This window comes from Diplotaxodon limnothrissa, linkage group LG22, assembly GCF_057381915.1.
Source record: "Diplotaxodon limnothrissa isolate DT_005_m linkage group LG22, D_limnothrissa_male_GT1.1, whole genome shotgun sequence".
Taxonomy (NCBI): Eukaryota; Metazoa; Chordata; class Actinopteri; order Cichliformes; family Cichlidae; genus Diplotaxodon; species Diplotaxodon limnothrissa.
Window position 1 is genome coordinate 11,886,524 of NC_140616.1, and position 25,497 is coordinate 11,912,020.

At 40.8% G+C, this 25,497-nt stretch overlaps 3 protein-coding genes across 7 annotated transcripts; 2 read left to right on the forward strand and 1 right to left on the reverse strand.

The window, feature by feature from the left end:
• The first annotated feature begins 2,717 nt into the window (after positions 1-2,717).
• rad21b (RAD21 cohesin complex component b) lies at positions 2,718-8,907 on the forward strand. Of its 5 annotated transcripts, none has more exons than XM_085346208.1 (13): positions 2,718-2,861; positions 3,675-3,804; positions 3,975-4,074; positions 4,309-4,415; positions 4,570-4,779; positions 4,907-5,029; positions 5,180-5,308; positions 6,118-6,341; positions 6,436-6,592; positions 7,052-7,197; positions 7,279-7,482; positions 7,622-7,705; positions 8,716-8,907. In XM_085346208.1, the coding sequence occupies exons 1-13, from the start codon at positions 2,718-2,720 to the stop codon at positions 8,905-8,907; spliced, it is 1,950 nt and encodes a 649-aa protein (XP_085202334.1). The 5 variants fall into 5 exon arrangements, with proteins under 5 accessions (XP_085202334.1, XP_085202335.1, XP_085202336.1 ...); XM_085346209.1 differs by having other exon boundaries at positions 7,628-7,705; XM_085346210.1 differs by having other exon boundaries at positions 7,303-7,482.
• A 2,028-nt stretch (positions 8,908-10,935) lies between these two features.
• utp23 (UTP23 small subunit processome component) lies at positions 10,936-12,416 on the reverse strand. Its single transcript, XM_085346603.1, has 3 exons — positions 12,104-12,416; positions 11,812-11,986; positions 10,936-11,408 (listed from the first exon to the last, which is right to left on the reverse strand). The coding sequence occupies exons 1-3, from the start codon at positions 12,289-12,291 to the stop codon at positions 11,007-11,009; spliced, it is 765 nt and encodes a 254-aa protein (XP_085202729.1). The 5' UTR covers positions 12,292-12,416; the 3' UTR covers positions 10,936-11,006.
• An 891-nt stretch (positions 12,417-13,307) lies between these two features.
• rnf5 (ring finger protein 5) lies at positions 13,308-23,716 on the forward strand. The gene is made up of 6 exons (XM_085346856.1): positions 13,308-13,636; positions 19,970-19,988; positions 20,696-20,808; positions 20,888-20,945; positions 21,040-21,151; positions 22,350-23,716. Exons 1-6 carry the CDS (start codon positions 13,428-13,430, stop codon positions 22,472-22,474), a joined length of 636 nt encoding a protein of 211 aa, XP_085202982.1. The 5' UTR covers positions 13,308-13,427; the 3' UTR covers positions 22,475-23,716.
• Positions 23,717-25,497: the final 1,781 nt, after the last annotated feature.

The window sequence follows — 25,497 nt, forward strand, 5'->3', positions numbered from 1 at the left end:
AATCTCTAATCTAAAATCAACTTTTTTTTCACTTGTTATTTTAAAAAGACCAGAGAAAACAAAAATGATTAAACACAAAACCCAATACTATTTCCTTAAAAGTAAATATGGAGAGTGAGCTTCTTATTAATGATGGAAATGTCTTAGTAAAGACAGAAAAAGTTTAATGTTCTTGTGTTGTTATTGACGAAAAAGAATCATTACAAGTTTGATGATGTTTTATAAACATCATATAGGATGTAAAGGATCTGAATGCGGCACACAGATAACGGAGCATCTCCCTCCCTCCCTCTCTTTGCCCTCATCAGCACCACCGTCTGCATCCTGCTGAGCTCTCAGAGCGTCCTGCCTCTCCGACGGGGACGGGACGCCATCTTGTTTGTTTTAGTGGAAGAGGAGGCGGAGGGGTACCGGGGAAAAAAATAACCCCCAACCAACGGCAGCGACGGCACGGCCGGCAAAAACAGAAACGCGCCAGACGGCTAACCGGTGAGTATTTTATGTCTAGCGTAAGCAGAAGATTAGATTTGTGTGGATAATTAAAAAAATAAAATAAATAAATAAAAGAGAGAAAACGGGGCTAGCGTCGCGGTGCTTTTGAAAGACAGCTGCTAATACTAGCTTATCTGCAGCATCACCTGTTGGGATGCAGGGAGCGTCAACGATGTAACGGACATCTCATTTAAAACGGTCAAATAAAACCTGCCCGGTCTTCTTCTGTCTGCGGTTACAGGGTCGCTGTGTTTCCCGGTAATAACAGTATAACATCTGCATTTGGGCCAGCACTTTGATTGGAGTCATCCTGCAGGTGCTGCATGTTGTTTCTATTATTAAATCATTACATCCTTCAGTATCATGACTGTCCTGGCTAACGGTGTAGCTGCAGGTCATTTCTACAGTATCCACGGTAAAGTGCGGGTATACACCTAACAGGCTATATAATTAGCCATAAATAAAAGGGGCCAATTAGGATAAATAACACTACTGCTCCTTTGTTAAAATGTTGCGTTTACTGTAAAATTATCTGCGATGACACATTGCCCAGACATAAAGTAACAAAGTGATTTCTGATATTTGTCCAAAAATATTTTCTTGTATTTAAACTGTTGTAAATGAGCTGTTAGCCTATAATATGTCCCAATTTTGGCCTACTATGTAAAATGAAATTGACATCCTTTATATTACAGATCCTTAATAATTATAGAGTCCCAATCGCTCGAGTGGCTATCACTGTTTTGTTTGTTTGTTTATTATTACAAATTAGTAATTAATATAAAAGACATTAAATAAAAGTTTACAGTTTTCCCTCAGCAGTGACAAATATTTTTGCTAGTTGAGTTGATCCAAATGAGGGATTTTGCTAAAATAATTCACTAAATTCATGGAAATGATTTGATAAATATCTTATCAAATTTTAAACATGTAAAATAAGGTTCTACTGTTGTTTGTGTCCAAGTATTACCTATTACTTAAAATATACACACACATAAGTAAAATATTTAGGAGAAACCAGTGTTAAAGTATGAATATTATTGTTTATATTATTATACAATATTAAATTATTGCACAGATCAGTGCATTTCTTTAATTTGACTGTACTGTAAAGTCTTATGTTGAAAGTTTACTCTCTCACCCAGCTCCTTAGTGTAGTCCAAGGAGCAGCCCTCAACAAAGCCAGGGCTCCTCACAAGTTTTTTTTTAGTCTTTTTTCTCTGAGTTCCTCCATCCCCAGCAGACCACAGCATAGAAGATTAAAGAGCTACCACAGTGTCCCAGAAGGTCCTTAACGGCATCCTGAACACAACAAAGGGCCTAAGACGATTTTAGCCTTTCTTATACAGGACATCTATATTATGTGACCAATCCACTTTGCTATTAAGATTAACATGCAAGTATTTGTAAGCTGACACAGTCTTAATCTCCAGGCCTTGAATGTTTACTGGTGTAAACTGTATCACCTTGCAGAGGAAGTCAGTCACCATTGTCTTGCTGGAGTTTATTCAAAAACAGTTTTTTTTTGCACACCATTCAGTGAAATTGGTAATAACCTCCCTGTATTCCAAGTTGTCCCCTTCTGATATATACCCAACAACAACAACAACTGTCCATGTTGTATCTGAAGTCCAGTTTGTAAAGGATTAAAAGGAACAGGGAAAGTACTCTACATTGTGGAGCCCCAGTGTTGTATACCACTACATTAGACACACTGTCACAAAGTTGAAAGCAGTGTGGTTTTTTTGTGAGATAGTCTCTGATCTATGCAGTCAGGTGGCAGCAGGCTATCGGGTTCAGGCTTTTTCCCCTGAACTAATATTAGCAAAACTTAACTAACAGAAGAAAAACTGTCTGGCTGATGGATGTAAATGAGAGCGATAAAATGAGCAGCTCATTCTCTGCCTTCTCTGGATTTTATGCATGCAGGTTAGATGATATGCCTCTGCAGTCTGTATCTGCACTCTGTGTGACACTGGGACTGCTCCAATCACAGGCGGTGGTTTCAAAAAGTCTCAGTTAATCAGTTTGCACCTTGTTATATGCTTATCAAGATAACCCAATCAGTTGTTTTCTTTTCAACATCCCCACATAGTTTACCCCTTCATAGTGGTGATTTCAGTCATGTGCACTGTACTGTTTCTCTCTTTGTTTTTTTTCTTTCTCTCTAGGCCTGACGCATCCCCCACTTCCCCTTTCCCTTGTGGTGAGAAGGCATCGAGACGATGTTTTACGCACACTTTGTCCTCAGCAAACGTGGGCCGCTGGCTAAAATCTGGCTGGCGGCCCACTGGGACAAGAAGCTGACCAAGGCACATGTTTTTGAGTGCAATTTGGAGAGCAGCGTGGAGAGCATCATCTCACCCAAGGTTATTTCTCAGGCTACCACAGCTAACTCCAACAGACTTTGATTACTGTACACTAGGGATTTTCCATTTTTTAACACAGTTTCCACTAAAATCTGTCAGTCTGAAGCAGCTACAGTGAATTAAAGAAACAGAGTTCAGGCAGCAGAAATTGCTGAAGTTGTGCTCTTTCCTTAGTGACAAGTTTCCTTATTACTCTAAAAATCCTGAATAATAAACTTTGTTGCAGTGACATGCAATTAATTTCTATATATAGTATTTGATATTACTATTTGGCACTGGGGCACCTATCAATTAACCTTACAGTAGCTGCTCTGCCATTGAAAACCATGCCATGAAGTTCCTGGTACACAGTTTTTGTGTGTTTTTTTTCTAACCGCTCCCATGTGATAAAGTGATTACCCCATTACTGCATGTAAATAGAACCTGCAACACTCTTTATTAGTTCCATAAATTGGTTATCGGTCTCCTTGATTGCTAATAGTTGGTATTAGCCCTGAAAAAGCCACATTGGTCAATCCCTGCTGTAAAATGTGGCTGTTTCTTATTAGGTTTCAGTGTCTATCTTCATGTAGTCATCCTATAATTACATTGTAGGCCCTTATTGGGTTTTTTTTTTTTTTTTTATATATTATTCTGGTTTAATTTTCTCTCAGGATTTCTTTATAGTACAGACTTGTTAATTTCATTTATATAGAACTCATCGGTTGTGAGACAGACTGCTTTTTTGCTTCCCACATGTGGAAGAAGTGACACAGTTTATGTAGAAGACAGAAGTTACTGTATTACTAAATGTATGTCTTTGTTTTTTTACAGGTAAAAATGGCTTTACGGACTTCAGGGCATCTGCTGCTGGGGGTGGTGCGAATCTACCACAGGAAGGCCAAATACCTGCTGGCAGACTGTAATGAGGCCTTCATCAAGATCAAGATGGCATTTAGACCAGGTTGGGAACAGCAGATAAATCAAAACTAGGCTTTCCAAAAACCATATTAAATACATACTCATACAGCAGCAGTTAGGGCCCTGAAAGAGCCTCTGTTACTTTAGATGCACATGCTAACTACGCATGTGTCACATACACTAAAGCTGCTTTTCTACCTCGTGTTGTTTCAGGTGTGGTGGATCTTCCAGAGGAGAACAGAGAAGCAGCGTACAACGCTATCACTCTGCCCGAGGAGTTTCATGATTTTGACCAGCCACTGCCAGACTTAGAGTGAGTCCTACAGTCTTCCTGAGAGAGCACAATGCAGAATAAGACTACAAAGAACAAAGTTGTTGTACAAAATAAACTGTGCAGATCACAGCCATTAAATAAAAATGGTGTCGCGTAAGGTAGCGTAAACTTGTTGTCTGTATTGTACACGGCCCACATGCTTAGCCACCCCCTCAGAGTCCCAAAATATATTAACAACAGCATTTAAATGACAGTGTGTTGTGTTTTGCACAGTGACATTGATGTAGCTCAGCAGTTCAACTTGAACCAGAGCAGAGTGGAGGAGATCACCATGAGAGAGGAGGTGGGCAACCTCAACCTGCTGCAGGACAATGATTTCGGTACTTTGTTTTTTGGGTTTTTTTTTATCTTTATGTAGGATTTGATCAATTAAACACCAACATCCAAACACCAATGTAAAACCACATTTCAGTATTTTAGTGACACTTTGTTTCAAGGCTGATTCCTTGACTTCCTCACTGTTTTTTCATGCAGCCGACTTTGGGATGGATGACCGGGAAATGATGCGAGAGGAGAGCGCGTTTGAGGTAGACATTATGGGAGCATCAGCTTCGAACTTGCTACTGGAGGCTGAGGGTGGTGCTAACCAGATGGCCGATAAGTCCAACCATTTGGAATATGATGACCAGTACAAGGATGACTTTGGAGACAACCCCATGGAGAGCAATGAGGGAGGAATGCTGGGTAAGAGCTAACACTAAATTTAAAAACAGATTATTTTATTTACTCAATGACATCTGTAGATGACGCTGTTTTCGTCTGGCTAGTGGATGAAAAAGTGTACTTTTTCTTTTCTTGTATTTCTGTGTAGTGGACAAGCTGCTGAGTAACGAGGATGGAGGCGGCATCTTTGACGACCCTCCTGCCATCACAGAGAGTGTGATGATGCCTCAGGACCATGGAGACGATGACGATGACTTTGATGCTCTCTCAGGTCAGTTTCACAAATTCCTCAGGGCTAAAATATAATATTTTTTAGTCTTTAGCTAGAGTGTGGTATGTTACGGAGAGTTAAAATTACAATGTAGTTGTGTCATTATCATGAAATGCAGATCTAATATGATGTGTATGTGTGTGGTGTTAGCAGGAGCCCCAGATAGTCCGGACTCAGGCCCAACAGAGCCCCTACCAGCTATGACTGACCAGGCAGAGCAAACTACTCTGGTCCACAACGAGGAAGAAACCTTCGCCCTGGAGCCCATCGACATCACAGGTAATCCAGCTAATTTTGTTTTTGTTTTGTTTCTAATTACTCAGCAGCTCTCTCGCTCTCTGTAACAGAAAAAATAACTAATGAAGATGGAACGTAAGAAAGATGAAAGCCGTGCTAATGAGCATGATTCTGTTGTGCTGTGATCTAGAAAATGAGCGGTTATACATGTCAGAGTCAGCCGGCATTTAACCAGTTGACCGGAGCAAAGCGTGACCACATTCCAGTTATTCACACTCAGCAGACTAATCTGTCATGACGTGTGTGATGTTAGGCACGGTGCAAAGTGCCTCACATGTCAGTAACATTAAAAATGTGATTTGATTTCAAATGGTTCATGTTGTTTTGGACAGTATCTTAAATTTTGCTTCTGACAAATAGCCTTCATATTATAATAATTAAAAAGAGTAAAGCTAACACTCAAACGAATGAAAACTAAACTGAAATACACTTATCTATTTTGGAAACTAACTTAAAACTGATTTTAAAACAAAAACTCAAATGCTCTGAAATGCACCAGATCAGCAAGATAATAAAACTCCTGTTTCTACAATGAAATGGTAAATGGACCGGTTGTTATATAGCACCTTTCTCTATCTGAGCACTTTGCACAACTTGCCTCATTCACATTCACACACATTCATAGCTCCAATGGATGCATCTGTGAGCAGTTAGTTAGTATCTTGCACAAGGATATTTGGCATGCAGACTGGAGCAGCTAGGGATCGAACCACCAACCTTCCAATTAGCAGATGACTTGCTCTACCTGAGGTTAAGCACTAAAAATGAGCCCTTGTCTTCCTGATCTACAGTGAAGGAGACCAAGGCAAAGCGTAAGAGGAAGCTGATTGTAGACAGCGTGAAGGAGTTGGATAGTAAAACTATTCGTGCACAGCTTTCTGATTACTCCGACATTGTCACAACCCTGGATCTGGCTCCGCCCACAAAGAAACTGATGATGTGGAAGGAGACGGGAGGAGTTGAGAAGCTTTTCTCCCTTCCAGCTCAACCTCTATGGAACGCCAGACTGCTCAAGGTAACGGATGTCATTCAGGGACATTTGTGCACAGTGTTTTAGTGGTCACGGCGACACACATTACAAACACTGACTCTATGTTTACCCTCACTAGATGTTTACAAGATGCCTGACACCATTAGTCCCAGATGAACTGAGGAAGAGGAGGAAAGGTGGAGAAGCCGACAGTCTGGATGAGTTTCTCAAAGATCTGGAGAACCCAGAAGTGCCAAGAGAGGAAACAACAGGCCACCAACAGAGAGACATCATGGGTAAGAAACAGACTCCATATAAAAGATAGAATAGCTTCAAAAGTCTGAAAAATGAAGTAAACATAAAGTGCCTCAAACTGAAATTAATTTAGTAAATTATGGTCTCTATTTGCAGTTTTATTTAAATATTATTTCTCACATACATACATTGCAAAGTGTTTTAAGAAAACAAATGTAAAATAAGACAGGCGGTAAAGACTAATGTGAAATGCAAGCGTTTAATAACAAAATTTATACAAATGCATGAACAAGACATCTAGAACAAAGATAAGAGCTCTATAGAAATAAGCTAAACTGAAACATGTTCCACAGTAAGATCTGCCCCATCATTCATTACATCTTATATTTGGACTATGTTACATTCATCTTTTACATACAGTCTGTGAAAATATTTTCCCACTGGTTTTCCCACCAGTGTTCATTTGAGGTAGCACAAAATATGTTCTTGATTTTTTCCAGACCAGACCATCATGGAAGAGGCCAGCGTGCTGCAGACTTCAGCTGTAGAGGGGAGCAGGACAACCCTGGATGAGTCGGTCATGCCACCTCCATCCTCCCAACGAGGCCTGAAACGCAAGGCCCAGGACACAGAGCCAGCCCTCCCTGTGAGTACATGTTTTTCAGAGTTTGTCACATTGTGCTTTCTCTGTCTCTCTGATGTGTCCTCTGACCCCTCCTCACTCCAGATGGGGGCCTTGGACCAACAGCAGCAGCAGCAGCAACAGCAACAGCAGGGGTCCAGACCATCTAATGCACCCCAACAGCTTGAGGCATCCACTGTGGAGGTACCCCCGGAGGAAACAACCACCACCAACATCAGCCAGCTGATAGAACTGGACCTGCTCACCGACAAGGACAAGAAGAAGAATGATGAGGACTCTGATGAAGAGGTGAGATAAAGATTCCCAAACCTTGCTTCTTCACTTTTCGCACACCTTTTTCATTTATTCAGAGTAAATAAGCAACCTCATTTTTATGTAGTTTATTTATCTGTAAGTTGGTATAAGGATTTATGTGTATTTATGTCAGGAGGAGGAGGCGCAGGGAGGAGACCAGGACCAGGAGGAGAGGAGGTGGAATAAAAGAACCCAGCAAATGCTTCATGGTCTCCAGGTATGTATGTCATCTCATCTTACCAGATAAGAAAACAGCAGAGTGATAAGTTGTTGGTACAACTTATAGAAATATCTGAACTCAGATCCACACACTGAGACACCCTGGATGTTTCTGCGTGCTTTAAGAAGGGAGACTGACATCTCGTTGTATGAAGAAACAACTTATGTGCTTTTATTTTACCTTTTTTTCCCAAAATATACTCATGTGCAGTAGAAAACCATATGAATCCTCTCTGAAGTGGAATTGTTTCTAGTCTAATGGTGTCAAGTTTGTTTTTTTAGATTTAAAATTAAGATGTAAAACATGACACAGTCCAACTAAACTCACAAGGAGTTAACATGAAACATCTTAAAGTGCATAACATAAAATAAAAATTCATTTCACAGATTCAGTTTGATTATTATGTCAAAAGACCACCAATACAAGTTTTTATGACTTATTTTGTTTAAATCAGCCACAGCTGTGATTTTACAGATGACTTAGAGAATTTAGGATTGTGGCCATAGACACAATCAGGATGCTATCCTGTTGGATTTTTGAAATCTACATTGTGAAACTTTAACTTTAGGGTTTTTTTCCCCATATTTGGATGAGAGGATGGGATGCTGGTTAATTGGTTTGGTTATAAATACAGACACACTAATACAATAATAAAGTTTTTCATACAGAACTGAAGTCTGTGCCAAACTGCAACGTGAGTGTGTGAGGTCAGGCCTGTGAGTCTGACCTCAGGCAGAGCTCAGTTGAGATTTTGGGTTATTATCTTATATTATAAAACTTTTAGGTAATAGCCCGACAGTTTCGCTTGTGGATAGCATTTTTTATGCCAGAGGCAAGCTCCACACTCAATATATTTGCAGATTTCCACAGCATCAGGTAATATTAAGACTACCGACTGGCATCGGATAAGTAGATGTACCTTGCATAAGCTTAAAATCCATTTCCATATCAAAGCATGCAAAATGACAGGCTTCCTCTTGCTCATACTCTTTGTCACTGCATCACAGAGGGTGATGGCTAAAACCGGTGCCCAGTCGGTCAGCCTGCTGGATCTGTGCAGGAACAACAACAGGAAGCAGGCAGCTGCCAAGTTCTACAGCTTTCTGGTCTTGAAGAAGCAGCAGGCAGTGGAGCTTGTCCAGGAGGAGCCTTACAGTGATATCATCGCTACGCCGGGTCCTCGCTTCCACATCGTCTAAAAAACCCATTCCTTTTAATCTTTTAAAGAAAAAAACTGCTCGGAGGTCAGTACTTTTAGTCAGCAGCACTATCTGTTAGTTTAACACAAGTCTTAACAATGCTGAGATTGTTTTGTTTGTGAAATGGTTTCATTTTTGCATCATTTAGATGTGAAGCAGTGGTGGTTCAGTGGAAGTGGGTCTGACTAACGTAGTTGGAACTCAAACAATGAACATATTTATTATTTACTCACTTTATATCCCAATCACTGTAAAGGATCACCTGCATCTCATTGTTTGCTGCCGTCTCACCAAAGTGAAGGAGTCCAGTGTAATGATTTGTTTACAATCAGTCAAACATGTTACTTCCATTTTTCTCACTACTGCAGGTGAAGGTTTACTTCTGAAGTCTCTCACCATCATATTAGGAAGAAGGAGCATGCACTGTTTCCAAGAGTACATTTAAACAGTTATTATAGTAGTTCTCTACAGACTCAACCAGCAGCTAATCATTATACAGCTGTAGAGTAGCACTTTAAGTATTACAGACTCTAAGTTGTTGTTGCTGTTGCTGTCAGTAAAAAAAAAAAAAAATAGACATGACCCAAATCCACACAACATACTAATTTCTAAGCAGGATTCGAGGATTGTGCAAACTTAAAAATAGTGATGGCTATCAGCCTCCTGACACAAATCCTCTGGAAGGATTTGTGTCAGGAGGGTCATGATGGAAACATTAAAAGTGAGCATAATTTATGCACCGTTAATTTATGGCTGTTCTCTTACTCAAGGTGTGTTCTTACCGGCATTGGGAAAGACAGTAAAAGTGACAAAACAGTGATTAAACTTCATTGTTTATTGTCAAAGGTCTATTTAAACAATTTAAATTGTGTTAATTTTCAGTAAATTTCACCAAAATTCTAACTTTTTTTTAGTAAAGAAATCTGTGGCATCAATTTGAAAATCTTATATCGCCTTTTTCTCATGTTCACGCTGTCTGAGGCCCGCCTGCCTGACCAGGGGATAACAAAACCCCATCAACCTTCAGGTTAAGGGGTAAAAATCACCTGTTTTTTCAGCGCATCGTGATTATGCACACTTTTCCTGATTCAGATTTAAAATTCTGATAAAACAGTTCTGGGAACACCTTTAACAACTCCTGCTGCTTCCTCTCTAAACTTGGAAGGAATTAAGTTTTCTCCATCATTGCCTGTTAGTATAAAATATGAAATATTGAGACTTTTCATCACGTTGTCTTGGACCTTGTTACTATGTGCTGTGGATTTGGGACACAGTTTAATAAAACCTAGCTTCGGGACCTCAGCCTATAGATAAAAACATGAGTGGTCTGCTATACTTGCATGCTATCCTGAAATATTTGAATCAAGTCCAATTTGTGTGAAATTTCTTTTCATTGCCATGTTACTTTTTTTCAAATCCTTAAAATAACTTGAGGTCAGATTCACTTTACTCAGTGTCCTTATTGTATATGGATACAGTGATGCACTGTCTTGTTTATTAAGACAATTAAGTTGTTGTGCTCTGTGTCACTTTTGATAGTATTAATTTATTGTTGTATTGCTGTATAGCAGCTAAAGAGAATGAATTGTTTTTTCATTTAAAAGCAGATTTCATTATTAATCTCTAGAATGGCTGGATGACAGGATCAGATGGAAACTGGATGGACTTTTGTTGCTGCAAGTCATCGTGGTATGAGAAAATACTGCAGCTTAAATTTAATCTGCACGAAATATCAACAGTGGAAACAAGTTAGTGTGTCCAGAGACAGCTAAATGCATTGTTTTTGATATCCCCTTCCATCTAAAAAAAAGAAAAAGGGTAAACTGTTTAATGTCTGAGTGCATCTTATATTTTAAACTATGTGCCTGTAACGAAACCTGCTTTTTTGATTTTGTATAAAAGAAATCATAAAGATGTTGTCTGAGAACAGTTTCATTCCCTTACCTGTAAGGTTTTTCAAAATAAAACAAATAACACTACAAAATGGCATTTTTAAAATATTATGTAATAAATGTTTTTTTTCCTCTGCAGTCATATCAAAAAGTAAACCTATAAATCAGGTGAATGGAGAAGGTTGAAGTCTCTGTCTTCCTGCTGTTTTATGTATTAGCAGCTGCTGGGGCAGCTGTGCCATCTCCTGCCTCCACTTTTCGTTTCTTGTGTCGGCTTCTCTTCCTCTTCCCCTCCTGCTCTGTCTTCTTCAGCGGAGGTGTCGGGACTCCTTTCTTCTTTTTCTTCAGGCAGCTCAGCGGGTTGGGGTTGGACTGTTTCCTCTTCCTCTTCTTCCCACGCCTTTCTCCGTCCTTCTGGCCAATTCCCTGCTCCTCCTTCAGGGTCCGGATACTCTGTTGCTGGGCCGGGCTGACCAGCTCTCCCAGCTGGACGGCCTGGACGTGGTTGAGGGACGCCTGGCTGGGCTTGTCCAGCACAATGGTGTTGAGGATGATGTAAAGCAGAGGAACTCCTGGAATTTTCTTCAGCCCCGTGGTGACTGTGTGGTCCTGAAGACACAATGAGACCAAGGAGATATTTGTAACTTATCTGTCATCTGCTCCACTGAGCAGTTATAATCCCAAATCAGACAAGAATGAAAACAAGTTTTCAGCAGCCCATCTCGGTACCCAGATGTTTACAGGCTGTTGTCAAAAGAACAGGGCATGATACACACAAAACATGTCCCTGTAAAAATTTTTGAGACTTGTTGCTGCCATCAAATTCGAAATAAGCCAATATGTTTTCACAAAAGAGTAAAAGGAATCAATTTAAGCATTTTCTACGTTTTCTATGTTCAACCCTGGGTAGAAAATGCAAATCGCTCCATTATGTTTTTTTGGGAATCGAGTTTATCGGAGCACCCAAAGCTGGCTTTCAAAAATATTTTCCCACTTTCATCTCATTATTTACCTGTGTGGCAACGAAGTAGTGGTGCGAGTTGGTCTCTTCCAGCATGGACAGCAGACACTCTGATGCTGAGACCGGCTCCTTGAAATGCGGACACTTCCTGACCTGAAACCTCTGCAGGATGATCTTGGCCCCGTACAGCTGTTTTCCAAGCGTCTCGAGCTCCTTCAGCGCACAGCTGAACGTGAACACGTGGACATATTATTAAAAGGTGTATGATGACGGTGTTGTGCCAAAAAGTGACCGGGGGTAGTGGGTGGGGAGGAGGGGGGTGCTCAGAGGTGAATACACTCACCTGGTGGTGCACAACTGCACCTCTCCCATTAGGTATTTGGGCATCTGCTCTTTGATCTGAATCTTGTTCTTCAAGGCCGCTTGACAGAAAGTTCCATCGATGAGGATTTGGAAGGGTTCCCTGAAGCCGAAGTTGTATTTGTAGAAACTGATCGTCTTCTTGGCTTGTTTCTGCCGCTTAATCTTCATGGCGGCGGGCCAGTGATGAAAGAGCGCGTATTAAAACACAAACAACCGTCAGTGACGCGCGTTAACCGTGAAAATACTGTTAACGTTAGAATTATCAAACACAGCATGTGCGCTGTACACAACACGCTTACGGTCGGTGCCCCTCAACTGTCCGACTGGAAACAACATGTAGGACTAATGTTCCCGCTTTCTTTCTTTCTTTCTTTCTTTCTTTCTTTCTTGTATGTTGTTAGTGTAAAACATTTGCTTTAAATTATAGAAGACCTCCAGCCTGTCGCTATTAATTATTTTTCTCTGAGCAGCAAATATTCTTCCTATTTTCATGAAGTTCGTTAAACAGTAAAAGTGAATAAATAATGTTTTTGTTGTTGTGGCGTTAGAGTTTACATTTTTTATGCTGTGCAACAGTCTCGAGTCACTACTCATATCTTTATATTTTACTTCTATGGAGCCAGACTTTCTTGTGATTTTTAAAGTGGTGTAAGCAGCTGTTTATTTATTTATTTTTTAATTTCAGTCCTTACCTGACTATTTTCAGAGGAACGTTTTCTGTGAGTTAAGCCACTTAACACTGAGCTATGAATCATTCAAGGATAAAAAAGGATGAACCAGTGTTGTGCCTACATATAACGTTGCTATTCACAGCCCAACAAAGTTTATTACAATTTCCTTAGCCGAGTCTATGAAAAATGCCAAAAATAAGAGTTTGACGGAAATAAAATGGCATTTTTGCCAGAATGTTGTGTTTCCCAAAGAGCTATTAAGCGATTCTTTTTGTTTGTTTTTGTCATGTTTCAATAAATCGCTTCTATTTTCCTACCACAAACGAAATGAGGATTGGCTAGAGACGAAGGTGTACGTGTCAGTAATTCTTCTTCTTCTTCTTCTTATTATTATTATTATTATTATTATTATTATATTATTATTATTATTATTGTGGCGGTGGTGTTTAAATTAGGCCCGCCCCACGCGTCCTGTTTCTCCCGGAAACGGAAGTCGTCTCTCGGGCAGAGACAGCAGCCTCGGCTCGGTCGGTGACAGCAGCAACCGTTACCGCTGATAGCTAACGTTAGCTCGGGTCTGGCCGCTGCGGGTTGGCTCGCTTCGTTTCTTTCTTCGTTTGGAAAATAAACACTATGGCGGCCGCGGATCACCGGTTCTCGAGTGACGGCGGGCCGGCCAGCAGAGGAGGGTTCCCGGCCGGGGAGAGCAGCAACGACCGCGACGGTTCGGGTGGCGGCAGCGGGGAGAGCGAACGGGAGCGGGATCGAGCCACCTTCGAGTGCAACATTTGCTTGGACACTGCCAGGGACGCCGTCATCAGTCTGTGCGGACACCTGTTCTGGTACGTGCTGGTTTCATTTGTTTCGCAAACACGGACTTAGTGTGGTTTGTTTAGCCGCCTGTTAGGCCTTCTTTTGGGTTGTTTCTAACGGCGGAATCACGCCCCTCGACGCTCCGGTAATCAGTCGGTTGTGAACGGGATAAGAGACTATTAGATAACTCTGTGAAGGGTGTTTGTCTTCAGTATGTAGCTGAACTTTATTTAACCCGTGAACTAAGCCGCCTTTTTAATGCCTTAAAGAGTGATCTCATGTCTTTTAAGGGAATAAAGTTTCTGGAATCAGCAGATGTACACCACCACAGTGGATTTCAAATTAATCAGTCTGGGATTGAAGCGCAGACTCTCAGCTGATGAGCAGTTTCATAGCTGGATTATTATCAGTTCTCAGTGTTTCATGTCTGATTTAACAGACCAAGATAAGTGCGTACTGTGAAACCACACGAGTCGTTAAAAAGTCTGTGATGCAAGTTTTTGGTCAGACCACCCAGCCCTAGTCAGAGGTCACAGCTGCAGTTGGCGCCTGGTTTGATCGGTGACACATCAACTTCTGTGTTCCACCTCCCTGCTGATCATGGGCAGCTTTCAGATCAGGTTCACAATATGCTGAATGCACATAATGGGCAGTGAAAACGCCTTGTAGCTATGGCCTCGCTGAGCCAGAATCCTGAGATTAGAAAACAACATAGCTGACAAGTTTTATCAAAGACTGAAAGTAGGTGTTGGGTAACAGCTGTAATTCTAGTTTGTTCCATCACTGTTGGCTCTGGCTTTGCACAAGGCTCAACCTTCAGTCCACTCTGTGTTGAATATTTACACACGCTCAGTGATGTGGTGGCTTCATTCATGAGTTGTGACTCTTGGCTGAGGTTAATGTGGGATTAGGGCCAATCCGAAGGTCATCCTAATCGTTTCCAGCAGAACTGTAGCTGATGTCAAAGCGTAGAGGGCACCTGTTTGTAGTTTTAAGTCACAAAGGCTGGATGAGTGTGTTTTGGCAACAGAGACCTGTGTGGGCTTACACAGTGACATGTTTGTGATGTTTGTTTTCTCGGTTTCACAGGTGAGGCGTTTGCTGGGTGGAGAAAAGCTCAGCAGCAAACATGAAAATAAAAACAGACGTGTTTTAACTGTCCAAGATCCATCATATCATATCATCCGCAGGATGGGAGCAACCTGTAATTTAACTTTTTATTTTGTCTTTTATTTGAAATGAAAATTCTGATAGGGTTGCAAAATCTAAGCAGGCAAGAACTAGAGCAGACCAGCTACCACTGGCTTCTCCAGTCTGCAGGTGACTGAACCAGAAACCCTGATAAACCTAAAGGCATAGAATGAAACATTGCATGTGTGGGGAGGAGGGTAAATGTGGCTTGTAGTTTTAAAAAGGCCTTTAAGAGCTCATTTAGACTACAAACCCCAGCTAAGCGTACATACTTGCATACATACATATTGTATAGACTTCAAGCACTTTATCTACGACTCCTCCATGGCCACATGCATGTTTTTTGGACTGTAGGAGGAAGCCGAACCTACCCAAACACAGGAAGAACGTGCAGATTCAACACAGGAAGGCTCCGGCTGCCAGTGGATTCAAACCTAGAACCTTCTTGCTGTGAGGCGACAGTGTTTCGCACAAATTGCATGATGTGAAATACAAGAACCTTACTAATCATTACACAATTCTGGTGCGGGTTTGTCTATTTTGGTCCTTCCAAAAGGACCAAACTCACTCTTCGCCCGGCTTTGTCAGGCTTAATTTAGTTTGGTTGAACTTTTTTTTGTTTATCAGTAACCTTTTCTGTTAATCAGTAGAAACAACCCTACAGTTAGGGGCACAGTTGCCTTACAGCGTTGTGTTTAGGCTCCCTCGTTACGTGCTGATGTAATTTAGTTGCCGTATTACTCGTGTCTCCCTCTGCTCTCTGAAGTCCTGATGAAACGGCGATGATGAAACCGTCAGCAAGGATAGAAGAACACCTTTAGATTAAAGTTGCATCAGCGCTGCAAGCCTACATCTAATCTTTTTTAACCACACGAAACTCCCAGCCTTTCACCTGATCAGCCGAGCATTCATTCTGACTGTGTGTGGCCGATTCTCCATCGGTAGACTCCTGCTAGTTTATACATTGTGCAGCTTCCAGATTTATGTGTGAGAGATGTTAATTTCCTTTTAACACTTCAAGGTTAATGAGCGTGTGACATCTTTACAGTCCCAGAGTGAGCGCACACTCGAGCATACTTGTCGTCCACACAGGCTGCAGAGCAAATGAATTTGCTCCTCCAGGATGAGAGCTCATCAAGTTAGAATTAGAAATGTATCAAAAAAATAAATATGCTCATTAATATTATCCAGTAAGCCTCTGAAAAGAATCCCGCGTTTCAGTTGAGATATTTAAAACCTTAAAGAGTTTGACATAAAGGTATGATTATAAAATAGTTACATTTAGGTTTTCCTTAATCTGACTGGAGACATCCCAAACCCTCTTTTGGGAACCACCAACTTTTAATCACTACATAAATCTACACTCATTGGTTACTTTTAGGAGTTGGACCCCTTTTTGCCTTCAGATCTGTCTTAATTCTTCGTGGCATATATCGAACAATGTGCTGCTCCATATTGATATGATAGCATCACACAGTTCCTGCTCATATTATGATGAGAGTCTCCTGTTCCATCACATCTCAAAGGTGCTCTGAGATCTGATGACTGTGGAGTCCATTTGAGTGCAGTGAGCTAATTGTTATGTTCAAGAAATCAGTTTAAGATGATCTGAGGTTTGTGACATGGTGTGTTAAACTGCTGGAAGCAGCCATCAGAAAATGGTGCACTGTAGTCATAAATGGTTGGACATGGTCAGTAACTATACTCAGGTAGACAGGGGTGTTTAAATGATGCTCAGTTGATACCAAGCGTACCGTACCAATAAAATATCCTCCACTCCATCAAACCACCAGGAGCTTAAACTGTTGATGCAAAGCAAGATGGATCCTTGCTTTCATGCTACACCTAACTCTGACTATCATCCAAATACTGAAATGAACACTCGTTAGACTAAAGGTTTGACCTGCGTGTATTCAGAGATTCTCTTCTGCATCAGGTATTATTTTCACTTCCTCGATCATGTCATGCAACAAGTGGTTCTTAGGATTTTTTTGGTCGCCTGTATCTTGAGATGTTTGTGGACAGTCTTATTCTTTGCGATGAAAACCAGTGCATCATCCATCTCTGGGGGCTGAAATGAGGCTGTTTTTAAATCGGTGTGTTTGTGGTTTGTTGCACACTCCCAGCAGTAAACGTGACTTTGAAATGTTTTCCGGGAATAGGCTAATGTGCTGTAAAGCAGTGCTGGATCTTTTGAAAATAGTTATATATTGTAGATATTGATATTTTACAGTTACTGCTTAGAAAGTGATTGATGATCTTTTATCAACAGCAGTGCAATTATTGATTCTGCTTATAGGTCACATTGTTCAGTGTAAACAGTGTAGAAATGAAGCATAAAAACAAAAGCTTGCATGCAAATCAGGTGTGCAGTATAATATGGCAGGATTGATAAAAGATGTTGGTTAGGTTGGAGCCTGACAGATATGGAAGCAGTTCTCTATTTGATGTTTCTGCTGTGTTTGATTATTCAGGCTCACTAATGTGATGTGACTCATGTGGATAACATAACTGTCCTATGCTTTCTTTATTGACGCTTATGGTTAACTTAAAAGTGGTTAATGACAAGCATAGATCAGACTCGAACACGTTCTTAACAAGAGAGCAGACATTTCTGGCTTTATCTGGTGAGGTGTGGACAAGGTTTCGCAAGAGTCTTTACAAAAACAACGCTACTATGAAAAATCAGAGCCTCAGGATTAGTTGGTTTACTTGCTGTTCAGCCTGACGCAGTTTTCTATTGAGATAAGATGGAAACGTCTTCCAAATTAAGTTAATTTTACATGGAATGAGCCGTACGGATTATTGGATTATTATTAATCTCTGGCTCTTTTCCACAGTGCGTTTTTTGTCCTGTCCCGCTCCCCTCAGCCCAGCCTGGTTCTGGTCAGCCTGGTTCTGACAGAGGTTTCTTCCTGTTGAAAGGTTTTTCCTTCCCGCTGTCACAAAGTAGGGTTTTTGTTTTGTTAATTGCTGCATTCTTGTTTTAATGTTATAAAATGACTCAAGTGACGTCACTTGAGTCTGTGGTACCGTAAGGAGGCATATAGTCTGCATTCTGGCTTCATTGCCACTTACTGGATATTAAGCAGCTAGTTTCAGGTTGTCTAAACGTGTGCCCACATGCTTAGTCAGAGCTGATAGGTTTGTTTTATTAACTTTGGCTTTGCACTTTGTTCAGCTGTTGGTATCCACGAGAAAGCCATTCTCAGCAGCAATCTGATAGCTGGTATTAAAGCAATGTACACACTGAGACGTGCTGTGAAAGTCTGAGCATGTGTGTAAAGATTTGCAGATTAACACAGGATTTTGTGTTATGGATTGGCTCTGCTGGTTGTTAGTTTGTTCACATTAAGTTGTGGACTTGGGCTCACCTGATGCGGTGAATGTTACGTAATTGTTATGGTGTCAAAAACAAGCCCTGCCTGTTCCCCTGCATGACTGGGGTTAGAGTAGAAAAGAATTATATAAGTACTACTGCACTAGTTACTTAACGTTATCAGTTTATCTGACAAAGAATCTCTGGCGTGTAGAAAGGATTTACAAACAGAAAACAGTTGAGGCACTTAGAGGAAACTTTAACCACAGAAATTTGTTTTCACCTTTCTAGCACACTTAAGGTACAGTTAAATCTGTTGATTGTGTTTTCTTTATAAATATTGCCAGTGGAAAAATGTTCTGCTCACTTCAAGGAGAAATTTTAAGTTTTATACTTTTTATTCTTGAAATCTTTAAACCAACTAATCTAAGTTTCTTCTGATTGGCTACCTCTGACAAACAGAAGGTTAAAACAGTAGATGAATGGGGTTAGAGGAATGCGAGTGCTGTTCCAGCAGGGCAAGCAAGGAAAGCACTGCTTGCACAGTGAAGTGAAACTGATCTCCCTCTTTTCATCTCAAACAGCATCTCTCATTGCTGTTTGCAACATCCTTTAAATCTGGCATCTTGTGGCCACAGTTTCCTGTTGTCTCTGGAAGCGGGTTTAACTTTGCTTCAAGTGGAATCTGAAGCACCTCTTCATTTCACAGGCTTGTCCATGTCATTGTAAAAATAGTTTAAGTTTGTCAAGCTGAGAGCCCAGCAGCTTTTCTTACGGTTTGCTTCTGTCCTTTGTGGATAAACCTGTGTGATCTGTAACAGTAATGGGAAACCATTACTGGACAATCTCCTGTTCATTTTCTCAGCTTGCGTTTCAGTAAAAGTCACAGCACAACACTGACCTCATTATTTTAACCTTTGCCCATGTTTAATATGAACATCCACCACTGTGACAGTAAATAAGAAAATGAACAATAGGTTTAATATTTGTCTGCGGTGTGCTCACATGAATTAGGCCAGAAAGAAACTCAAAAAACACAGTTATGGGCTTTGTGTAGTTTTGATAACTGCAGTTTGGTGCATTGAAAGTTGAAAATCAGACTTTTAGTAATTTGTTTTTGTTTTTAAATCTTTAATGGTATAATATGTTGATCAGGTCACAAACAGCTGGTCAATATTTTAAACAACTTTTTTAATTTATCAGCTGAATAAGTTTCAAGTAAGAACTCACGCTATTAACTTAAATATATTGACTGTGATTTAATGTAAGTGCACCAGGACTCTTATCTTTGCTGAGGTCTGCTGTGGGTAGTTTGGTCTATTTATAGGGGGGGGGGGTTTGTTTTGTTTTTTTTGGTATCCAATGAGACAGAATGTCAGTGGTGCAGATCATATATAAAAGATGGATGCATAAGCCAAAAGTTACTGTATTTGCACATCCACCTCTGTCAGCAGCCACCAACTAGTTTTTTGTACCAGGCTGTAAATATGTTTTTTCTTATTCAAGGTTGGTCATTTTGTGTGGATGACACAAAGTGACAAAAACTGTTTCTGTTGTTTGCCTTGAAGTAGCTATAAGCTGTTAGTATGAAGAAATATTCAGCACTTGAGAACTGTTTGTCTTGAAAATACCTCAGTGTTGGGGCATCTCCCCAAACCTGCATCCTGCCCTCCCACAATGCAGCAGCAGGTTGGCCTGGCCCGCAGTCTTGAAAACAGATGAAGCCAATTAATGCAAACAATAGGGAGCATTTTAATCAGCCACCTTTGAGGAGCAGGTTTGTCTGTTATTTTAACTGAAAGATGCTGTTGTGAGAATGTAAATTAATCTTTTCTTTTCTCGCTCTTTACAGCTGGCCCTGTCTTCATCAGGTGAGTGTTTCATACTTCCTGTAGTGTGTTTTTACAGGGTTTTTAGAGACTTGATTAAGCAGTTCAAGGTCATTTAATTTCAATATTGAAAATTGTGATATTTGTTTTTAAAGTGTACCTGACTCACAGCTCAAAATTATGATTATTTATATTATACTGGAACTTGACGAGGCTCCTCAGCTTTCTTAAATAAGCTGATTTCCATTTAAGTAAACTTCTTTTTGATTGGCTGCCCTCCACAAGGTTCAGACAGCAGGTGGGTGGGGCTTTTTGTGCTGAAGCAGTCTGTAAGGGCTCCTAGCATTTAGCTCAGGATTATTATTGGCTTCATTTTAAGGGGGTCAAACTAACAGCACAGCGAGGAAGACCTCAGTGAAGGTCCACAGTCCTGAGAGGAGGCCTGTAATCAGCACAATCAGTTCAGGGTGATGATGTAAGCTCAGTGTGGAAGCTGCACCTGTCGGTTGATTTAATGCAGCTTAAAGATGCTAATGTACTTAATGCCTCCTCTTACTGCCACTTCCTTCACCGCTCACCACTGTAAACATGTTGTGCTTCACATCTCTTGCTGTAAATAAAGTTTTAGAAAATGCAGTGGGTAGCGTCACTTAGGTTCCACTCTTGAATCGGCAAATAAAGATCGGTTTGTGTGACGTGTATTGCAATCATTTTGACATCCTTCTCCTTGCTCTGCTCCTCCTCATCAGTGGTTGGAGACGCGGCCAAGCCGACAGCAGTGTCCCGTGTGCAAGGCGGGCATCAGCAGAGAGAAGGTAATCCCGCTGTACGGCAGAGGGAGCTCCAGCCAGGAGGACCCCAGGTGAGCAGAGTCTTCGTTGTGTGTGTGTCTTTTTTGGTTGTTAGCTTCTGTCTGTTTGTGACTGTTTCTGCTGTTTCAGGTTGAAAACTCCACCCCGGCCTCAGGGGCAGAGAACAGAGCCTGAGAGCAGAGGCGGGGTGAGTTGGTTTATATTTTCACACTGGTTTTTAAATAAAAAGCTGAGTTTAGCTTATATTAAAGCTTCTTTGCCGGGTTTCTCTCTTCGCTCAGATGTTCCGCGGTTTCGGGGACACCGGCTTCCACATGTCTTTCGGCATCGGAGCGTTCCCCTTCGGCTTCTTCACGACAGTCTTCAACGCCAATGACCCCTTCCACAGAGCAGGTAAACAAAGGAAATAAAGTCTTCTGCTATTACAGCTGAACCCCAGAAAATATCAGCCTAGAGATATAAATAAAAATAATATAAAGTTTTGTCGTTAACAGATATTAATTATTGTGCTTTTGTATTCATTCAAACTGAGTGTATAACAAGGCTCTCTGTGTGCCTGTAGGAGCCTGTGTGTTTAGTAAAAGTCCAGCTCAAAAGAATTTTAGCAAATCCAAAAATGATGTTTGGATTTTCTTCCTTGGATTTACACATGAATGCGTATGATAGTTGTAGGACATGCAAGCATTAGCAAATCCGTAGTCAGGCCTGAATAAATTGACTCATCAGTGTGAATAATTACAAGACTGCGAGTCTGAAGCCCTCAGGTTATCAGTGTGCTAAATGATTGGTTTTAAGCAGCATTAATCCCCTAAGCCACGATTAAAACCCTAAAAGTTTCTTCCTTGTTATTTCTCCACGTTTCACTGCTGGACCTGTTTAATTGGTCTTTAATTTTCCATCTTAGATTTAGTATAGTTTCATTTTAAAGCACGTGTTTTCTCCGTCACTCATCTCCAGATACTTGTAATAGATTCTATTTTAAATTTAAATTGACCAGCATTATAGTGAAAACTGTTTCCCATCAGTCTCTCTTTGCTGGGGGTCAGCACAGTCTCTCTTGTGCTGATGTATGGAAGGTCATTTCTACCACAGGAGCAAAAAGAATACAAATGAACACTTTTTTTCTTTTTTCAGAAGTTGGAGTTAGAAAGCTATACATTTATTTATTTTTAGTGGCAAAATCTTCCACTAAGGAGTTTGTACCATGAATGTGAAATTTGCTGTGTGAGCATGCAGTAACACTGCCCTCTAGAGGTCAAAATGTTCCAGTGCACATCGCGTTTTATCAATGGGAAAACTGCATCAGTCTACTACCCCCCCCCCCCCCCCCCCCCCCAAAAAAAAAACAAAAAAAAACAAAACTAAAACTCAGATCAGGCCGTTAAAATAGATCTAGAACGGAGAAGAAAACGACTAAAGACATGTGGGCTCAGAGTCAGTTTGGCACAGGAAATGATCAGAGCAGGAGCAACCTGAAAATTGCTCCAGAACTGGATGCAATCCAGAGGTGCACAAGGAAAATTCCCCAAGGAACAAACTATGAACACTCACAGCTATACTAAACTTCACAATCCTTCTCCTCTTCCTGTAGATCAGTACGTCGGTGACCACCAGGGCAACGGCAACGGCAATGGCAACAACGGCAATAACAACTGGCAAGACTCTCTATTCCTGTTCGTCGCCATCTTCTTCTTCTTCTGGCTGCTAAGCGTGTGACGCAGACCTGGTGGCGGACACACAAGTGATTATTGATGTCTGAGAGGGAGGGGCGCATTAAACAAAAAAACAAAACGGCAAACACAACTCGCACACTTAACTCGAGCCACAGACACACACTCGCGTTCCATTTTCTAACCGGAGGGGGTAGAGGGAGGTTTGTGTTTGAGACCATGAATACAGAAGTTTGATTTTTCTCTTCCTCACTATATCAGATCACTTCAGGACCCCTCTCCTCCACCTGCTCTTTATTTATGCAAGAAGTTCACTGGAAAGTAGTGCAGCGCCTGTCCCCCAAGGCGAGTAAGCCCTCCCAGTGTGCACACAGCTGTAGATGGATGCACAGAGAGCATAAAGAGGCAGTATTACATGATCAGGGTGAGCTACGTCGCGAGATCTTATTCGTCTTTTGGTGTCCAGTGTTGCAGAAGAAGAAAGCTGGGTGGAGCAGTCTTTAGGAAAGTGGGTTTTCCTGAAGCACAGAGAGGAAGGGTGTGAGAGGGGTTAGAATACAGGGAGGAGACGTTGTCGTAGAATTGGCGACAGACAGAAGCGGCCCTGTGGGATGCTTTTGTGTTTTGTTGGGGTTTTTTTCTTCTTCTTCTAAACATTTGTCTTAACAAAAACTGCCTTCGCACTGTGAAGCTGTCTGTAGTCGGAGCTGCCCTACACCTCGGGGCGCGTGCCGTTGTCGGACCACTTGTTCCTTGTAGTTCCCTGTGTGTTTGGGGGAAAATGGGCCGGTTAGGTTGTTTTTCATGCCCACATCAGCTACTTTAAAGAGTGTGAGGTGCACGGTTAACAAAAGGGGGCAGAATAAATCAATATGCAGGATTGAAAAGCAGCAGTTTGGTCTCCTCACACATGATTTAAAAAAAAAAAAAAAAAACCAGATCTAAATTACGTCCTTTGATTTTTCCTGACTGTATGTGTCTGAGTGCGTGTGTATACATTCTGTATTTGTACATATGGATATTGTAAATGCTGTTTTTATGTATTTCTGACTGGAGGACCAGCCGTGGAGAGCAAAAGAGAACAAGATGTGGGTCTTGAGATGCTTCTTGCTTTTCGGAGCTCGTTTGATTTAAAAAGTTAATAATCCCCCTCCTGAGAAAGCAGAATTTTGTTGCCCCGCTAATGTGATGATTTGACAAGGCTTGTAGTTCTTTTGACTGTACAGCAGAGTAACTGACACAAATTCATTTTAATGTGTTTAAAAATGTGAAGTGCAAAGTGTTAAGTGACCCCTGAGTTTTTTTTTGTTTGTTTTTTTGTTTTGTTTTGTTTTTTTTCTTCTTGAATATTCTAGTCAAACATGGGCCAAAATAAACGAATTGGAGTCATAGCGCTTTATGCTTCATGTTTTCCCACATCAGAATCTCCCCCAGTTATGCAGAAATCAACTGCACTCAAGTGTGAGTTACTAGGAGTCTGATGAGCACTTCTTCCTCTTATAATTTTTCCCCTCTTCAGACACACTTCACACTGAAAGGTGAGCTCTGCCTGGGAATCCAGAATGACTCAAGCAGAGCTCCGCTGATTTGCATCCAGGTCTTTAGCACTTCAACAATCATATCGGGGTCAGAGATGAATGCGGGTCCTCTATAGTTGCCCAGGGCTCATCCTCTCTCAATACTTGATGTTGTGAGGCTTATGTGACACTAAAACGAGTGATGGAAGTCTTTGGAGAAACATGGAGACGTAGTGCAAAACCAAAAATGAACTAAGATTAAAACATGGTCTCGTTCTGTGTTGTCTTTTTTTTATTTTATTTTTTATTTTATTTTATTGAAGTGGGCAATTAAACAACTGAGTTAACTTACAGAAAATGATCAAGTTATTTATTGAAAGCTTCTCAGATGTGATCATTTGCTACATTAAAAGCTGACCTGTTGTGATTTTTCATTATTTTTCTGTCATATATTTATGCAGTCAGAGGTAAAATGGGTGTTGTGCTAAAAACTGGGACTTTTCCTTTGTAACAGGAATGCTGTTTGTGGCTTAATATCATTCACAAGGGATTCATTTGACATGTTTCACATATTATAGGCCAGGGATCCCCAATCCCAGTCCACGAGGGCCAGTGTCCCTGCAGGTTTTAGATGTGTCCTTGATCCAACACAGCTGATTTAAATGGATAAATTATCTTCTCAACATGTCCTGAAGTTCTCCAGAGGCCTGGTAATGAACTAATCATGTGATTCAGGTGTGTTGACCCAAGGTGAGATCTAAAACCTGCAGGGACACCAGCCCTCGTGGACTGGGATTAAGGACCCCTGTTATAGGCCAACAAGTTATTTAAAGCAGTTTAAATACAGAAAATCACTTTTTTGCACAATACTGGCTCTATGTGGACTGATAGCTCTACAGCAACCCCAGCACCCTTCCCTGGTTGTATTAACCAGGGAATGGTGCTCTGTTTTATGGGGGCTCAGCTCCTAGTCATAATGTCATGCATGCCAGTGCCTTGTGATTAATATTAATAGAATACGATATTTTCACATTTGCAAAGCTCAAATCAAACTGGATAAACATTACAATGTTACATTCAAGAGCAGCTTAATTAATTGGATGAGCTATTGTAGTTTCTAAGAGTAATTTGAAGTAAATAATCAGAGATTTCAATCTAATCCACACATTTTAGGGTGGAGCTTTTAGTTGGATGAGATAAGAAACATGCACAACATTATTTTAGTCTCCTAAGAGTTCAACTGATCATCAAGCACTTAACCTTCCTCTTGTGTTAGGGTAACAATTAGAAGAAACAATTAAATCCTTAGACAAAGCCTATGTTTTCTCCCAGGAACAGGAAATGCTGAGCTTAATACACAAGGCAAAACTAAAATCAAATGAAATTATTGATTTAAAACAAACCAAAAAAAAGAATGAAACAGAACTCGATTGTTAGGACAAAGACGGCACTTGCCAAATTTTGAACATGGGAACAAATCAGGTTGATTTCTAGCTAACCAGTTAAAAAAAGAAAAAAGAAAACCCATATGTGCTCAGAACACAGTACTGGA

Excerpts from the sequence above, each read along its gene's own strand:
- utp23 (XM_085346603.1), bottom strand. The coding sequence starts at position 12,291 with ATGAAGATTAAGCGGCAGAAACAAGCCAAGAAGACGATCAGTTTCTAC. Across the intron at positions 11,987-12,103 it reads GTGCAGTTGTGCACCACCAG|CTGTGCGCTGAAGGAGCTCG; the intron begins GTGAGTGTATTC and ends GTTCACGTTCAG. Across the intron at positions 11,409-11,811 it reads ACTACTTCGTTGCCACACAG|GACCACACAGTCACCACGGG; the intron begins GTAAATAATGAG and ends TTGTGTCTTCAG.
- rad21b (XM_085346208.1), top strand. The coding sequence starts at position 2,718 with ATGTTTTACGCACACTTTGTCCTCAGCAAACGTGGGCCGCTGGCTAAA. Across the intron at positions 2,862-3,674 it reads AGAGCATCATCTCACCCAAG|GTAAAAATGGCTTTACGGAC; the intron begins GTTATTTCTCAG and ends GTTTTTTTACAG. Across the intron at positions 4,075-4,308 it reads CAGCCACTGCCAGACTTAGA|TGACATTGATGTAGCTCAGC; the intron begins GTGAGTCCTACA and ends TGTTTTGCACAG.
- rnf5 (XM_085346856.1), top strand. The coding sequence starts at position 13,428 with ATGGCGGCCGCGGATCACCGGTTCTCGAGTGACGGCGGGCCGGCCAGC. Across the intron at positions 20,809-20,887 it reads TCCAGCCAGGAGGACCCCAG|GTTGAAAACTCCACCCCGGC; the intron begins GTGAGCAGAGTC and ends CTGCTGTTTCAG. Across the intron at positions 20,946-21,039 it reads AGCCTGAGAGCAGAGGCGGG|ATGTTCCGCGGTTTCGGGGA; the intron begins GTGAGTTGGTTT and ends CTCTTCGCTCAG.